This window comes from Moschus berezovskii, chromosome 27 (assembly GCF_049115385.1).
Source record: "Moschus berezovskii isolate FMDL1 chromosome 27, NW_MosBer_1.0, whole genome shotgun sequence".
NCBI lineage: Eukaryota > Metazoa > Chordata > Mammalia > Artiodactyla > Moschidae > Moschus > Moschus berezovskii.
Genome location: NC_142486.1, coordinates 39,645,409 through 39,663,622, shown reverse-complemented (window position 1 = coordinate 39,663,622; position 18,214 = coordinate 39,645,409). Strand labels below are relative to the sequence as shown.

Here is an 18,214-nt window from a genome sequence, read left to right as displayed (position 1 = left end):
CGACTCTTTGCGACCCCATGAATCACAGCACGCCAGGCGGGATTTAATAGCCAATGAAAAAATATTTACGAGAACGCTAAGTTTAATATTGAGGCAGAGTAGGCAACTGAGGTGCCTTAAAGTAGATTATAAACTTGTGAGAATGTATTAAAAAAAGAAACTTGAGAAAATAATATTGATAAAGTCGAACAAGCAGTAGACTGGAATGTAATTGTGCAAGATAAATCAGATAAAGAATATGGCATTCCCAGCATACAGAGCTCCTGGCAACTGACTGAAGACTGAGGCAAAGGCCATGGAACCATTCCATAGAGGAGGAAAGCTAAATGATATTGACATTTGAAAAGATGTTTAGTGGGAATTCCCTGGCAGTCCATTTGTTTGATTCCTGGTCGGAGAACTAAAACATTGCATGCATGACAGTGTGGTGAAAGAAAGAAAGAAAAGATGCTTAGCCACAGTTTGGAAGTCTTTCAAAATATCTGCGTAGAATTATTATCAGTTTAGTTCAGTTGCTCAGTCATTTCCGACTGTGCAACCCCATGGACTGCTGCACGCCAGGCCTCCCTGTCCATCATCAACTCCCAGAGCTTGCTCAAACTCATGTCTATCCAGTTGGTAATGTCATCCAACCATCTTATCCTCTGTTATCCCCTTATCCTCCTGCCCTCAATGTTTCCCAGCATCAGGGTCTCTTTCATGAGTCAGTTTTTTTCATCAGGTGACCAAATTATTGGAGATTCATCTTCAGCATTAGTCCTTGCAATGAATATTCAGGGCTGATTTCCTTTGGGATCGACTGGTTTGATCTCCTTGCAGTCCAAGGGACTCTCCAGAGTCTTCTCCAACACAATAGTTCAAAAGCATCAAGAATTACTGTAGGGTCAAATAATTCGATTCCTAGGTATAAACCCAAGAGAAATGAAAACCTATACACAAATAGCATTGTTCATACTGGCTGAAAAGTAGAAACCCACTTGTCTGTGGAACAGATTACCAAGATGTATATCCATATAATGAGTTATTTAACAGTAAAAAAGGAACAAAGCAGTGATACATGCTGCAACGTGGATGAACTTTTGACACACTGTGCTGAGCCAAAGAAATCAGTCACACAAGACCATATATTGTAATTCTTATATGAAATGTCCAGAACAGGCAAATCTGTAGAGAGGAAAAATAGGTTAGTTGTAGCCAGGGCCTGAGGGCAGAGAGGAAAGACCAGTGACTTCTAATGGGTGCAAGGCTTGTTTTGGGGGTGATGAAAATGTTGTGGAATTAGTGTTGATCCACACATTGTGGATATACTAAAACCCATTTAGTTGTGTATTTAAAAGTGTGCATTTTATGGTATGTGAGTTATATCTCAATTTAAAAAACCACTGACAGGGAAAGTTACATCCTACAAATACAAATATTTAATATTTAAAATATTTATGTAAAAGTACTACAGAAACTCGTTCAACGTCTGGATCCCACATAGCAAGTAGTTAAAGGAACTGTACCATTTTTATAGACTAGAAGGAAGCAGTTTTTCACATGTTGAGGTATGGGGAAGTCATTCTTGCTTATAAATGATTTGGATTGAACTTTATGCTAATTAAAATAGCCTGTTTTATGGCTTGTCTAACTTACATTGTACATATGCTTTAACCACTAAAATAAAAAAAAGAATACAGCTACCAGATTGTTGAAAATGTCATCTTTGACGATACGGATAAATGTTCCCCTCCCACCCCCATAACACCAATGCTGCTGCTGCTGCTGCTAAGTCACTTCAGTCGTGTCCGACTCTGTGTGACCCCATAGACGGAAGCCCACCAGGCTCCCCTGTCCCTGGGATTCTCCAGGCAAGAACACTGGAGTGGGTTGCCATTTCCTTCTCCAATGTGTGAAAGTGGAAAGTGAAAAGTGAAAGTGAAGTCGCTCAGTCGTGTCCGACCCTTAGCGACCCCATGGACTGCAGCCTACCAGGCTCCTCCATCCATGGGATTTTCTAGGCAAGAGTACTGGAGTGGCTTGCCATTGCCTTCTCCAACACCAAAAAAGAACAAAAAACATCAAACATAGCAGGTTTCAAATGAGGCAGATTAGCATGCACACAACTAGTTAGCATGACCCTGGTGTCTGGGAAGAGAACCTCATCTTTAATGCAGTACTAGAACACCAATGCTAGTACTGCATTAAAGATGAGGTTCTCTTCCCAGACACCAGGGTCATGCTAACTAGTTGTGTGCATGCTAATCTGCCTCATTTGAAACCTGCTATGTTTGATGTTTTTTGTTCTTTTTTATTAATATTACTTTTTGGCCATGCTGGGCCTTTGATGCTGTGCCTGGGCTTTTCTGTAATTGCTGGGAGTGAGGATTACTCTCTTGTTGCAGTGTGTGAGCTTCTCATTGTGGTTTTTCTTGCTGTGTCTTGGGCTTGAATAGTTGCAGCCCGTGGGCTCAGTAGTTACAGCTCTCTGGCTCTAGAGCACAGGCTCAGTAGTCGTGGAGCATAAGCTTAGTTGCCCCACGGCATGTGGAATCTTCCTGGCCAGGGATCGAACCCGTGTCCCCTGCATTGCAAGGCAAATTCTTAACCACTGGAAAGAGCAAAGAGTCAGACACGACTGAGTGACTGAACTGAACTGAAAATCTCATTACACTTCTATCATATCAGCAAAAATTTTGTAAATGATCAGCACTGCTTCAGGCATAAAACATTTAAAATCTTTCTGAAGGATTGTATGGCCAACCACTGCAAGTGTTGTCAAATAGTTCATGTTCTGAAACAGTTTTAGGAATAATTGGAGGGAAAAACATGTGTATGGGAAGGCGGCAGAAAATATACACCAAGTTGTTCATGGAAAGATAGCAAGGGAGAATTGGTAACAACAAATGCCAAACACAGGGAACAGCTGAGCAAACAGGGCACGTGAGCTGTGTCAGCATGTCGATTATGCATGTAGAACAAAGCTCCATGAAGAAAGGAAAGCATGTGTTTTGTGCTCTGGTCACAACCATGGAGAATCTAGGCTCCACTGTGAAGATGGGAAGAGAAGTTGGAGTAGTGGGAGTTTGTGGTTCAATCTTCATTTGATCCTCGTTTTTTCTTACATCCCTCTCTATATGTCATTTTATTCTTTGGGTGTGTTAATTTTTTTCTTTTGAAGTATAGTTGATTTACAATGTTGTGCTAATCTCTGCCATACAGCAGTGTGACTCGGTTATACACATACATTCTTTTTTTTTTATTCACCCCAGGAGACTGGATATAGTTCCCTGTGCTATACAGTAGGACCTTGTTGTTTATCCATTCTCAACATAATAGTTTGCATCTACTATCCCCAAACTCCAAGTCTGTCCCTCTCCTTCCCCCTCTCTCTTTATGTTTCTAAATGGAAAATGAACTAGAACCTAACATTCCACAGACCCACAGATTGGCCAGTAGAGCTCAGGAAGAATAGTAACACCTGCCCCATCTCCTTCATGGTCCGTATGCAAACAGCATCTCACAGTAATCAACTGAGTGACAACAAATGCAATTACAACTACATTTTCTAAGTGATTTATTTATAAGGTCCAGCCACAGTTCATTAATCCAGGTACAAAAGTGATTTGTAATGATCCAGTCTGCTTGTTTTTCTTCAGGCTTCCTAAGTCTTAAGACAGGGGTAGGTAGAATGAAGGAACACATCCTTGCCAAGGGTCCTGAGGGGAAATGAGGGTAGGTTCTGTCTCAGGAGCATCTTAGGTGCTACTTCTTAACAAGGATTTATTAAGCAACAGCGGTGTACTCTGAAAACCTTGTGTCATCTGTATGTGTGTTCTCTTTACCCTTGGTTTACCAGTATTTGTGACCCAGCCTACTTCTGCTTCTGTTCTGTAAATTCCTTGGACACGGGGACTGTTTTTTCATTGATTATATTCCCCATAGCACTGGAACCCAGTAATGACTGTCGAGTGTATGGATTCAAGATTCAAGGCCAGGAGCCTGAAGGGAGATGCAAAGTGTCAGGTATTTGGGGAGGCCTTGGCCACCTCCACTGGACAAATGGTCAGAGGATCCATGTTCTTCTCTCCATCATGTGTCCTGGGGCTGAGGATAGGTTGAAGGGGCCCTGGGGGAAAGTAGCCAGTGGCTGTGAGGAATTTGGGATTTGGCTGTCACTTTGTAAAAGGAGATGTCCCCATCTTGTAGTCCAGGGAGATGCCTCCATGCCAGCAGGGCTCCTCCATCTGGATCTGGAGAAAGGTGCACGCTTGGCATTCATTTTACTGCCTCGTTGTTTCTACCAAATGCCCATTCTCTGGTGACAGAGTCATGTTCTCCTTGCTGCTCATGGCTGCCTTGCAGATACCCAGGACCCACCCTGGCTTGTCTCTCACCGTCACTTCTCAGTCATGGTGGCTAGAGAGCAGGCTCAGAGAGCCCAGCACCATGATTCAGCTATAGAATCTTCCTGGACTAGCAGGCAGATTTTTTTTGCCTTTTTTCCCCCCAAGGCTCACACACACTCTTCACGTCATCAGAGAAGATGAAAGATGAGGTTGGAGTGGATAGTTTCTGCTTCCAGAATCACATTAACTGCAGAGAGAATTAGAATTCCTGACTTCAGGTCCATGGACAACATCCCCACAGGGTTTTCCCCACATCCAGGAAACATGGACAGGGTCGTTCTTCGGGAACGCACTGGGGGACCAAGCAGGGACCCAGCAGGCCAAGGCTACTTGCCTCAGGGTGCCTGACCACCAATCAGTTCTGCAACTACAGAGAAAAAGGAAATAGGGGAAGTGCTGAGCATCCCCAGTCAGAGGGACTACATCCACCCTGGTCCCCACAATAGGGAAAGACAAGGACCCCTCCTCCCTGGCTTCCTCTGACTTCATAGGCCCCGTTCCACCCTGGCACCCAGGCTGGCCTTGGATATTCTGTGATCTGGCAGTGACCCCGGCTCAGAGACTATGAGGACTTGTCATGACTTTTCTCCCACCTTTGTTACAGGTGTTTTTTTTCGCTTCTAAATAATGCCTAGAAATCAACAGCACAAGGGACCCCTGGCCAGCACAAACTACCACCACCACACTCACCATTGAACGTTTCCACTTCTGAGCGCAGAGTCTCTAAAAGGAGAGAAGGAGTTCAAGTTAGGTTCCCCAGATGGGGACAGATCTGGGAGAAGCTGAAGGCAGAGTCAGAAAGGACAAGAGAGATGGAGAATACATGCCAGGGGGTCTGGGCTACACAACTCTTGAGGGCAGGTGAGGGGGCACTTCCCATTCTCCCGCAAGCCCACCTACCCAAGAAGTGCTTCATGTGCTTCTCCACAAACTCTGATTTCTGGTAGAGCAGGTGGATCTTCTCTTTCACCTCTGGTGGCGTGGCCCACAGCTCAGGGACAGTCACCATCTTGGCCCTAGAGACAAAAAGACCATTGGCAAAAGAGGGCTGGAGCATGGGGGTGGCCCAAGGTCTCACGAACTGAAAGGGAGGTGCAACTTCCACCAGGCACACGCAGCCCAGACCCACTTCACAAAGAAAGCTTCCTTCCTGGGCTTCAAGTTCTAAACACTGGTCCTCAATGCTGGCCATGGGGTGGGCTCTCCAGGGGAGTTTTAAAAACCACAGATACCAGGGGACTTTCCTGGCAGTCCAGTGGTTAACACTCTGAGCTTCCAGTGGAGAGGGTGAGGCTTGATCCCTGGTTGGGGAACTAAGGTCCTGCATGCCGCAGGGCAGTTAAACTCACACAAGAAACACAGCATAGCCAAAATTAAAAAAAAGGAATGGGGGGTTTCCCTGGTTGATTCACTTGTTAAGACTCCACTGCAGGGGCCACAGGTTTGATTCCTGATTGGGGAACTAAGATCCAAGATGCAGCCCAGCCATAAAATAAATGTAAAAAAAAAAGGAATTTTGGCACATTTTACAACATGAATGAACCTTAAAGATATGCTAAGTGAGATAAATCAGACACAAAAACAGAAATATTGCATAATTCCACTTATATGATGTAGCTAGAGTAGTGGAATACAAACAGTAAAATGGTGCTTGCCAGAGGTCGGGGGAGGGCAGATTGGGAAGTTGTATAATAGTACGGCGTTTCCGTTTGGGAAGATGAGAGAGTTCTAGGGTTGGATCATGGTGATGTTCAATACTGTGATGTACGATGATATGAAGGTACTCACTGAACTGTACATTTTTAAATGCCTAAAATGGCAAATTTTGTGTTACATGTATTTTACCACCAAAAAAAATTCTTCAAAAAAACTGATGCTTGGGTCATACTCCTGAAGATTCAGATTTAATTTGTCAACCAGGGCTTGAATGTCAGGAACTCATAAAGTTCCCCTGCGTGATTGTAGGTTCCAGCCTCCTTCCCTTTCCCTTCCTCCCCTACCTTCCCCTTCTCTTGCCCACCCCCTCCACCGCTGCCTGCTGGGCTTAGCAGATCCACTTCTGGAAAGTGCCTCTCTCCCTGTGCCTGCAAGCAGGCAGTCCTGCAGGAACAGTTTTCACAAGGTGAATTGCACAGGACACAGTCTGTTAGGGGAGGTTTCCTAGGAAGCCACCACTATGCAACAGGCGTGTTCATTGGGTTCCGTCTTCAGTCCCGCACTCCCCTCCTGATCATGTTCCCGTTCTCCCTACACAAATCCAGAAAGGCCTTCGGAAGCTGCAGGAGATGGGAGGAGGCACATCCCCGGGGTTGGGAGCATCTCCCTCTTAGGGCTGCCTCCCCAGATGCTGCCTGCAGGACCCCCCGACCAAGGGATCATCAGGGGACCTCTTGGTACCTGTGCAAGGTGACTCCAATGTCCTAGAAGAGAAAAGAGGGAAGTTCTCCATCACCAGTGTTGTAAGGTCTGTGCTGACTCCTGGCCTCCCTGCCCCAGAGTGTCAGCAAAAATAGGGCCCCTCTCCCCAGTTCTAATCACCAAGGTGGCAGCTCAGCTGGGGCTTGCCCACAACCATACCCAAAGTCTGCTGACATCTGGGAGATGCCGGGGGATCCCCTAGATTCTAGGCCACCATGGGTTTCTGAGACTGTGTTGCAGAGGTCTGGGCACAGGAAATATTATGGGTCACCAAGGAAAAGTCCCATCCCAGCCCTAAGGGCCTCACCACTGGGTTGGGGAGAGCTGATGGCAGTACTGGGAGCCCCTGTCATCCTACTGGGCACAGTGGACAGAGGAAGGCCAGGCCCAGCTGTGCTCACCTTCATAAGCTCCCACTCTGGCTGGCACTGCTTGGCCTCCAGCTCCCCAATCAGCTTGTCGAGAAGGGCGATGTCCCTCGTCCCTCGGGTGCCGTACATCTCCCTAACCTGGCCGATGGTCTGCCCCAGCTCCTGTAGCCAGGCCACAAAGAGCTGCTCCTGCTGCTCTAAAAACTGGCACAGCTGCTCCAACTGGTACTGGATTCTCTGCTTCTGGGTTTCAGCTTGTTTCTGGGGAACAGAAGTCAGGGAGGTGTAGGGGCCTGTGCGCTCAGGGAATACCCAGAAGCGCACCTTCCAAAGGGAGAGTCCTCTCTCCTCCCCCTGAATGGGGGCAAGTCAGTCCATCTATTTGGATGCAAGTGAACTTGACTTTCAGTACTCTTGCACACTGGCCACCCATGACTTTCACATCACTAGAAAGTTGCGGTGGACATGTGAAGTTGCTCTAGGGTAACTTTCCTTCATCCAAGGAGGGAGAGTACCCTTCACATAGACTGTACAGAAGAAATCTCATTTTTGGCTCAAAAGGACAGGACTAAATCTCTTAAGTTCTTTTGAACCAAAAATGTCTCAGCACCTTTTGTTGTTGCTTTTAACATGGACACATTCATTTATTAGCTAAACTGCTAGATACAACAAAGACTGCTAGTGGGTGGAACTCTGGTGTAAATTCCAGACAGCCCAGGGCACCCCGGGACACTTTGTGGCTGTTTGCCTGGCCCCTGTTCCCCTGCCACCTGTGGTCCCCTAGTTGACATATGATAGTGGTTCTGACACTGTCTGGTATTTTTCTGCAATTAAGGAGTAAGGTATGAACTCAATGCGTGCGGAACCTCACACCTTCCCCTGTAACGTCAGCAGCCTTTGCTGAATCACGTGCTGGGTTTCGAATGCGGAAGAGTGTTCTCCTGGTCTTTACAGCACAGCACCACAGACACACACCCGTGCCTCTGGGCTGCACAAGTCACTTTCCCCATCACTCACTGTCTTGAGTCTAGACTATCAACAACAAAACCAAGACTGGCTTGTGGCGTTTGCTATTTCTGTGGGGTAGATGGGCTTCTCTGGTGGCTCAGACGGTAAAGAATCTGTCTGCGGTTCGGGAGCCCTGGGTTTGTTCACTGGCTTAGGAACAATCCTTCTCCTCCTGGAGGAGGGCATGGAAACCCACTCCAGTATTCTTGCCTGGAGAATCCCCATGGACAGAGGAGCCTGGCGGGTTACAGTCCATGGGGTTGCAAAGAGTAGGACACGACTGAGCAACTAAGCACTAAACGTGGGTGTAGATACTCTGACATGTGTCTAACTTGAGACATGTGGCCGATCTCAAGCTTCCAATGTGATGTTCCTAAACATGGAATCTGGAACACCTTTTGTTGATGGCACTAATGTGGACTTTTTTTTTTTTTTTTAAGAGGACAGGTCAACTGTCCTGTTCAACGGCCTATATTCTAAAATTCTCTGATAATTTTGCTCATGATTAAATTCAGAAGAAACATGGGGTGGGGGGGTGAGAGTGCCATAGACCTAATGCCATTCTCTTTCTAGCCCATCCCATTGGGAGGCAAAGACTATCCAGTTTGCCATCATCAGTATAGGGATTCTATGGTTGGGTAATTGGTTAAGGAGGGGTCTGTCAGTCACTACTGTAAATATATATTATTTCCTTTATAATTACTTAGTAATTTGGGGAGTGGTACTTTAAGAGTGTGTAAGTATGCTTTCTCTGCTGTTTTTTTCCTAAAAATTTTTGCTTCTGTTGCTGATCCCTGTCAGTGTCAACTGTATAGTGGAAATCTTCTAATTCAATTATTATTCTTCTGTACTTGTTTTAGCTGGCTTTCTGCTGTAAAAAGGAGCTTTCCCTACCCTCTTTTCTATGAATAAAAAATTTTTTTTCATTATTTGAAAAAGGAGGAGGACGTGAAGGCCTGAAAACCGCATTTCCTTCCCATAAGGGCCCACGACACTGCGTCTGAAGGGAAGGCTGGACACTTTTGTCTCCCTGAGTTTCCCTGAGCAGCCCAGGCTCCTGCCTCACCGTCCTCCACCCCACCTGGAGCACCCCTGACCTCTGCCCCATCCACAAGTTCAAGCCACCTGGGGTTATAGGAAGGGTTTTCATTTGACTACCATTCAGCAGTTTCCCCAAAGTCAGACACCTGGACAGCTGCCACCCCTCTCCCTCTCATCCTTCCCTTTGTTATCTTTGCCTGTTTCTCACTGCTATGTGGTGGGTCCTGACAAGTTTGGAACTCAGGGAGATGAAATCCAGCCAACAGAAATGCATCAGACAAATCAAGGCTCTGTGGGTTAGTTAGGCACCTTCGCACGAAGGGCAAACAGAAGCAACTAAATCATCCAAGAGTCTGGACAACACCTTAACGGGAAGGCTACTAAGTGGTACTTTTTGGAATCTGCGGTGTTGCAGAACCACAGTTTTAAAAGAAAATGTCCACTTTAACCATTTGACTTTTAAAAATAAATATGGCTTTTGTAAAAAAAATAGATAACAGCAGCAATTATAAAAACACGGAGCAGTATTTAAAGTAGAAAGTCTCTCCTCCCCTTTCCTCAATCCCATTCCTCACTTACAGCATCCGTTTCTCTAAACCATTTTGTGGTGAGTCTAAGAAAGTGTGACCGGGTCCTGGGAGATGCCCCTTCTTGCTGGAGGTGGACAAGCTCATCTCAGGACACCTGTTATTCCCTGCCTCCTAGGAGCAGGTGACTAAATATGTGATCAGCTGTGTTTCCCTGTGAGGTAGTACAGGACTTGAGGGACCCCTGCTCACTCTGGATTCCCTGTTTCCTTCTACAGGGGTGAACCCAGTCAATGACAGGCCACAGACCACCCCTAACCTTACCAGGGAGTTAACTGGTTTCTTATCCCCCTGAGATCTCTGCTCCTCTCCAGATTTTCTCAACTCCTTCAGATGCTCCAACTGCTTCTGAATTTGCTCCTGGAAAAAAAAAAAACAACACAACATTTGTTGAAGCTTAAACTTGGCTCTTGCCATCTTTAGTTGGTGCCAACCCTAGATGGGGAAATTTGCTTCAGGGAATAAAGCTTGAGGTTGCTGCAGCCTGGAGCATAGGGAGAGGTAACCAGAGGAAGAATGACCCCATCACACCAAAGGAAGCAGAGCCAAGAGGTGGTGAGAAAGATTTCTTGTGAGCACCTGGATTCAGCCATACCTGAAGTTAGATTCCCATAGACCTCTGAGCTACATGCAGCATCCCTCTTTGCTGGCTCTATTTGTATGTGTTTGCCATTTACAGCCCAAGGATGCTGGCTAATGGACCACCTCCTAGTGTTTCAGGGAAACGCCCTGGTGTGTTCAGGTGCCCAGCAGAGAAGAGTCCCAATGCAGGAAGCCCTACCTTGTATTCCAGGGCAGCCTCCTCAATGGGGCGCACCCGGTGGCCCCGGTGCTCCTGGCTCAGCCGGCAGATGAGGCAGATGAGCTCCCCATGGTCCTCGCAGAAGAGCAGCTGCACCTGCTTCATGTGACGCTTACACTGTGGCAGGCTCTTGGGGTTCAGGCTGGCCATCTGCAGGCCCTCCTGCCACTCACGGTTTCCATGGCTCTTCCCCGGGAGCAAGTCCTGGCACCGGGGGCAGCTGGATGAGCGGCTGATTGAGGCCTCAGGGTCCCTGGAAGCCGCAGAGCAGCTGCAGGAGATGTGCACACAGTTGCCACCAACCAGATCTCCTTCCTGGGCACTGCAGAGAGGACACTCAGCCTTGTCCTGCAGCCTCCCTGAGGACATAGCAATGGAAAAACCTCCTGAGGGACAAACCCAAGATGCTACCAGGGGATGCTGCAAATCCGCGTAGTGAGAATCTGTGCCTGGGACGTGAACATTCTCTGTTAGACTGAGGCCTTTTCCTAGCTTGTCCTCTCCCAGCTTCCCTCCAGCGAGGACACGCAGACTGAGGGCTAAGGCCTGGATCTCATGCCAGTCCTGAGACTTGGAATTCTCGGGCATTTGTCCTAAAGAAAGGCATTTTGCTATAAATTCTATGCCTTCCTCCTGCACATACACTGACACAGGTGATATAAAGATGGAAAGACATTCTACTGGTGTTGGCTTTACCAAATACCACCCCTGAGAGGGTGCATAACTTGAGTAGAGTTCCCAGGGGATGGTTACCCGCTTGTGGCTGAACCCACAGACCCTAGCAGAACACCTGGCACCTGGTAAATATTTGGGAAGTGCGTGTTGAATGAAGGAATGAATGAGCCACTGCTCACATCCAGATTCAGAAAACATGATGTGAAAGTAAAGTAACTTTACAAGGCTGAAGGGTGTAACCCACCGTGATCACCTATAGCTGTGACCAGCTCTGCTCCAAGACCAGCACAGCTTCATAAAGCAGAAATAACAGGAGACGCAAGAGGAAATAGAAACACACTCAATCCACGAGTCCCCTCCCACCTCCTCCTCTCTCAGGGTCCCAGGAACTCATATCACATCTGTAAGTGAGACTGCGAGTGACAGTGACAGTTTCCCCCTTCCCTTATGATGACATTGTTTGCAGTCTATGTGACTGTTTCCCCACCCCTGCTCCCCCCAAACTACATTTCCTAGCCTCCCTAGCAGTTATGTGTGGTCATGAGACTCCAGACACGCCTCATTTCATTGCACTTCCCTTTATTGGGACACTTCATTTTTGACAAAATAAAGGTTTGTGACATCCCTGTGCTACCAGGTGATGGTGAATGTTCCTTAGCAATAAAGTATTTTTAAATTAAGGTGTGCATGTTCGCTGGTGGTCTGGTGGTTAGATTCAACACTTTCACTGCCATGGCCCAGGTTCAGTCCCTGGTGGAGGAATGGAGATCCCAGAAGCCACGCAGTGACAAAAAGGTGTATGCATTGTTTTTTTAGACATAATTGTACACTTAATACAGACTACAATATAGTGTAAACATATGTACTGGAAAACCAAAATTTCCTGTGACTGGCTTACTGCAATATTTGCATTATTGCAATGGTCTGGAACAAAACCCACATTATTGCCGAGGTATGTCTGTACATTCTGGCCAAGAGGATGTAAACAGAGGCATCATGGGCAGCATCTAGAAACTTCCGAAAACCTTCCCTAAGTGATACCATTCTCCTTTGTCCCTCCATCCTGTTGCCTGGAATGAGGATGCTACCATCTGAGACCATGAACTTCAAACTCTGTGGAGGAGAAAAGCAGCAGGAGCTGGGGTTCCTAGCCAGAGGGTACCACGTTCATCCCAGACTGTCATTTTTGTGAAAGGGAAACAAATGTCTATCTTGTTTCAGTTCTGTTGCTTTGGTGTTTCTGTCATTTACAACCCATCATAATCCTAAATTCTGCCTCTTTAGTAAAAGAGACCTATGATTTTGGCCATCAGCTTCCTCTCTGCTCAGAGAGGCAGACTGGTAGAATCTCAGCTCCTTGACATACTGCCATGGAGTATTGTAAGGAGGTGAAGGAGGTGATATTTATCTAGTCTTTCCCAGATGATCAACCTGAGGTTCAGAAGCCCCTGGGGATTCTAAAGAAGTATCTAAGAGCTAACTAGCTGAAATGTATGCAACATTGCAACATTTTGTGAAGATGTGCAGATATGCTTATTTTTCAGGCTTCAGAGCCTACAATCAGATTTTCAAAGGATTGAGGCCCTCAAGGTGGACCCAAGGATCCAATGAAATGGATAAAGTAGAGATAAAAGCAGGCTTGTGCATCTTCCCAGGTGGTGCAGTGGCAAAGAATCTGTCTGCCAGCGCAGGAAACACAAAGTGACACAAGTTTGATCCCTGGGTTGGGAAGATGCCCTGGAGTAGGAAATGGCAACCCACTCCAGTATTCTTGTCTGGGAAATTCCATGGACAGAGGAGCCTGACGAGCTACAGCCCATAGGGTCACACAGAGTCGACTGTACACACGGGGAAACCTGCACCAGTCATCATTTCTAAGGATATCAGGTCTTCTGGACTCTGAGGTCCTTTCTTACCTGAAGATGGAGAGACTTCTGGATCTGAAGGCTCATGGGGCACACTGGAGGCCTTTGGAGCCCCAGTTCCACTCCTCTCTGCAGGTGCTGTGGGTTCTAGATGCTCCCCAATCATCGTCTTTCCAGCCGGCAGTACACTTAAAGGTGTATTCCTGAGTGCTGTCCCCTCCATGGTCGTGGCATGCTCCGGATTCCTGGAGTCTTTCTCCAGAGTCACAGTCGGCCCTGATTTCAGAGTGGCCACTTCGCTGGCAGTGGTTGCTGAGCCTGGATTCTCAGTGTTCATTTTCTCCTGAAGCAGAAGAGTTTCTGGATTGAGGGGTCCTGTCTCTTCTGGAGAAATGGTAAGTTCAAGACTTTTGGGTCGCTTCTTTCCTGAAGGTAAACATACTTCCGTTATCTTTGTTTCTCTTCTTCCTGGGGACCCAGCAAATGACCCGCTGGTGAGTCCCTGGAGCCTTCCTGCAGAGCTGGCGTTCCTCCGCAGCCTGACGCTCGGATAGCTCCCTTTCTCCTTCTCCCGCGGCACCTTGGCGAGAAAGGGGCTTCTCTTGGGAGACAGAGTCGTGTTCCTGGCCCCCAGCTTGCCCTGCACCTCCAGGCCCTCAGAGCCTTTCTGATCTCGCTGTTTGCCCAGAGGCTTCTTCTGGGGCCCCCTGCCAGCCTCAGGTTGGCTGGAGGATGGGCAGCCAGCCCCATCAGCACTTTGTCGCTGCTTGTCGTCACCTTCCAGGCCATCTGGGGTCTTTAGGCTCTTGGGCTTCATCTCTCCAGAGGAACCTGACGTTGCTGAGCTGTTTGTGTCACTTTCTTGTATCTGACACTCTGAAAAGACAACGAGATGAAAAGGCATGGGCATGCCCGGTGCTCAGAGTCAAGATTTGGGGAAAGGAAGAGAAGAGAGAACCTCCTCAGAAATTAAGAAAGTTTGGGACGTTCTAAACAACGGCAGTCAGTTAGCATTAAATATCATATTCATTATCTGCTGTCTTATTTCTGAAGTAGTACTTTTCAAACTTTTAGGCAGGAAAAGTTGTTTCCAACCTAAGGTCTTACATAGAATTCTTAACATATAAGTGAAAGCCCTAGTTTATTGGTATACAGTAATTAGTATACATTTGTGTGTGACTTACAGATCTACAAAACTCAGTTATCAGTCAATAAAGATAGGCGCAAAAGTTTGAAATCAAGGGTCATGAGGTCCAGTTAAAACTGTAGAAGCTAATTTTTTGCTGGTAAATTTGGTTTCATGAAATGAAGAAAATCCTAACTCATCCAGTTCAGTGTAAACAGTTTGAAAAACAAGTTTGCCTGGAAATTTCAAGGCCATATTTAATTAAACAGAAATGACAGGGCTGAATTTCAAGGTCTCCATTAAAAGGGAGTTCAAGTATAGCATGAACTATCACACTGATGGCCTCCAATATTCTAAAGTTTGGTTAATGACACATTTTAATATGAATTTGTTAGTTTTGTAAGTTAAAACAATTCATAAAATTTGAGTCAAGTATTTGCCAACTTTCTAAAGAATTCCTGAAATGTCTTCCTGGGATACAATTTGAAAACCACTACTAAAGAAAATAACCTATAATCAGCACCTTAATTTTTGGTTTGAAAAAGCCCATAGTAAAATTAAGATTGCTTAAAACACTTTGTTGTTGGCTTTCCAGGAAAACATATTTTACAAAAACTGCCTCAGGAACTGGTGAAAAACCCTGAAGAGGCTCATAACCAAGTTTTAAAATACAAAAAAATTAATTTTAAAATTATCCTCATTAAATTATACCAGGTTCAGATTACAGTTTAGCTTTATCATTCTTTCAAAGAGCAGAGAAATTTTGTTATGTAAACTCTTCTATCTCATAGAAGGACATGAAAAGCATTCCTGATGTATTCTTAAAATCTAGAAATAGAAGAAAATTTCAGACATCAAAGAATAGTTTTTTAAACTGGTCCCAGAGTAGCACCCCTGTCCCCACCAAATCTCCAAAAAAAAAAAAAAGACTTGAAAAGCAGAAATCCAATAGACCACATTCTTTGATCACAGTGTAATAAAATCAGAAAGTGACAGCAAAGGGGTAGAAGAAGAAGGAAGGAAAAGAGGAAAGAAAAGATGAAAGAGAAATAAGGGAAAGAAAGAAAAGGAAGGAAGGAGAAAGCCCTTTTGAGAATTTTAGAATACTTTTGTGACATGTATTAGAGGAGAACTCAAAACTGAAAAGAGATAACAATATTACCCATCACCCCAGTTGATAGGAGTGGTTAGTTTCTTGCTCGACTGAAGATACCCGTCTGCAGGTGTTAATGATAAATGAAGTGAAGAACTCTACCAGCAGGCATCCAGCCCCTGCCTCTCCTGATCTGGCCCCATTATCAGAACCTCAACCTCCTGGGTTTGTTTGTTTGTTTTTTAAGCCACTGGGAGCCTTAGCTTTGCTCCAGTTGCAAAGACCAGAGAAGGGGACAGAACTTGATTGGCTGAAGAAGTCAGGAGTTGTCGCAGACCTGGGACTCCTGACCCCCAAGTTAGTATGCACTGGTCTGAACACAAGTTCCCTCTTCTACCTTCCACTCGACTCCATGAACAGCCAGCAGTTGCACTGAGAGAGGAGGGCGCTTGGGGCCGCTTACCTGGGCTGATCACCCGGTGAAGCTCCTCTGCCAGGAGGTGCTGGTTGATGGCCCTCAGGACCTGCAGGGTCAGCTGCACGGCGTACTCCTCCCCGTAGTGGTTGACCAGCAGAGAGGCCAGCTTCACCGGCTCAGCTGTCTGCAGTTGGCCCCGGGGGATCCGGGTGTGCTCCTTCTCCAGGCTGGTGTTCTGCAGCTTGAACTTGAACTTCTCAAAGTCATAGGGCAAAAGCTCTTCCAGGGAGTAGAGTAGATGGTCGCTCCGGGTCCTGGCCATGGTGTTGACCAGAAGAAACTGGAGGCAGTCGTCCTGCTTCTGAGGGAAGAAACTACTGTCTGTTCTGGTGCCCAGAGAGTGAGAAGATGCAGCTTGTGAAATAACGGAAAAGGCACAGGAAATGCTCTGTGTTTTGGTGGGAACCGAGACTGAGGCTGTTAGTGTGTCATTGCTGGCTTACGTCCTCTTCCTCAAAGAATCAGAGGCTTTTCCAGGAGGGCTCAATGCCTTGTCAGACACATGGTGGTCCTGCACGCCAGCTCTCGCTGACCCAGGCTGGACTTTGGAGTGGTGGATTAGTCTTTGAGGGAGGGTCCGGGATTGGATTCCAGATTCTTGATCTTTGGAAGCCTCTCAGATGCTTCCCTCCTTCCTCCCAGGAAGGTGGGAGTGGGAGTGGGGGGAACAGGGAACAGAGTCCCTGGTCCCATGCTGGAGAGAATCACGATGAGGGTCAGCTTCTCTCCTCCAGACTCTTGGGGTTTTATTGACCCTCTGGAGCCAATGGCAGGAGGATGGGGAGCAGCAGATACAGCCTTGCAAGCTCTGCCCTTCCCTGCCGGAGGAGACAGGTGAGGTCTGGAGGCACGCCAGAGAAAAGCCCTGGGATCACTCCTGTGGATGTAGTTCCAGATGTCTGGTTCTTCCAGCAACATAAAGGCCTAGGAATGCCACGCCTGGGACCACCATCCTGATTCGTTTGTCCCAGCGTTGATTCTGCCATGACTTCCTAGGAGAAGACCCCAGAGGGAGGGCGTCATACACGTACAGTTACTGAACAGATGTTCTGGATCAGGATGCTGGAGAAACAAGGGTGAAAAAGGCATCCTTAGGGCTCACAGCCCAGTGTGGGGCCCCAGCCATGGCTCTGAAGCTAATGGAGGTGGTACTTAACTGCTCTCTTTCTGCTACAATGATTTTTATCCTCAATTTTGTTTTTGAAAAATTGCAAATCCACAGAAAAGTTCAGAGCATAGTACAGTGAATGCGTGTATACTCTCAACCCCTGCTCATCAGCTGTTTGCGTGTTATGTTCGGTGATTCTCTCCCTCTTATACACATCTGCACTCTTCTGCTTTTTCTTTTTTGAAGCATTTAGTAATAAGTTGAAAATGTATCAGGCATCATTCCAAATACCCTAACCATCATAATTACTAAGAACAAGAACATGAGGATAATTACTTATGTATTTATTTATGGCCATGCCTCAGGGCTTGTGGAATGGAATCTTAATTCCCAGACCGGAGATTGCACAGCAGAGAAAGCACCAAGTCCCAACCACTGGACCGCCAGGGAATTCCCAAGGATATATATATATATTTTTTTCCCCAAGGATATTATTTTAAATAATCACAATACTGTTATCACACTCAGGGAATCTAATATTGTTACAATACTGCAATCAGTCTGTAATCAAATGCCCCAGTTATCCTGATAATGTCTTTGATAGCTCATTAAAAAAATTTTTTTTTCCAATCTAGGATCCAATCAGAGATCATGCATTGCTTTTAGTTGTCATATCATTGTAGTCTCCTTTTATCTAGAACACTTTCACATTCCCCCACCTTTTATTTTAAAAAAATTTATTATTAATATTTTTTTTGGCCTTGCTATATAGCATGCGGGATCTTAGTTCACCAACCAGGGATCAGTCCTGTGCCTCCTGCACTGGGAACAGTCTTAATCACTGGACCACCAGGGAATTTTCTCCCCTCACCTTTTTAATGAATTAATTTATTGTTTATTTTTGGCTGTGCTGGGTTCTTATTGCTGAGTATGGGCTTTACTCTAGCTGCGGAGAGCAGGGGCTACTCTCTGGTTCTGGCACAGATTTCTCATTGCAGTGGCTTCTCGTTGCAGAGCATGGGCTCTAGGGTGCTTAGGCTTCAGTAGTTGCAGCACATGGGCTCAGTTGCTCCAAAGTACGTGGGCTCTTCCCAGGCCAGGGACTCAATCTGTGACTCCTGCATTGGCAGGTGGATTCTCACCCACTGAGCCACTAGGGAAACTGACCCCTCACCTTTTGAAATTCTTCCTTTCAAGACATTAATGTTTTTGAAAAGTCTGTTCCAGGCACAATATCCTTCAGTGTAGATTTGT

General features: G+C 46.3%; 1 protein-coding gene across 3 annotated transcripts; it reads right to left on the bottom strand.

Moving 5' to 3' along the window:
• Positions 1–4,275: 4,275 nt before the first annotated feature.
• Positions 4,276–16,192, bottom strand: MEFV (MEFV innate immunity regulator, pyrin). Of its 3 annotated transcripts, XM_055409317.2 has the most exons (10): positions 15,838–16,176; positions 13,207–14,031; positions 10,595–10,974; positions 10,078–10,173; positions 7,208–7,438; positions 6,786–6,808; positions 5,289–5,404; positions 5,079–5,111; positions 4,723–4,755; positions 4,276–4,575 (listed from the first exon to the last, which is right to left on the bottom strand). In XM_055409317.2, exons 1-9 carry the CDS (start codon positions 16,112–16,114, stop codon positions 4,724–4,726), a joined length of 2,013 nt encoding a protein of 670 aa, XP_055265292.2. In that variant the 5' UTR covers positions 16,115–16,176; the 3' UTR covers positions 4,276–4,575; position 4,723. The 3 variants fall into 3 exon arrangements, with proteins under 3 accessions (XP_055265292.2, XP_088688940.1, XP_088688941.1); XM_088832814.1 differs by lacking the exon at positions 4,723–4,755; XM_088832815.1 differs by lacking the exon at positions 4,276–4,575 and having other exon boundaries at positions 4,616–4,755; positions 15,838–16,192.
• Between the last annotated feature and the right edge of the window lie 2,022 nt (positions 16,193–18,214).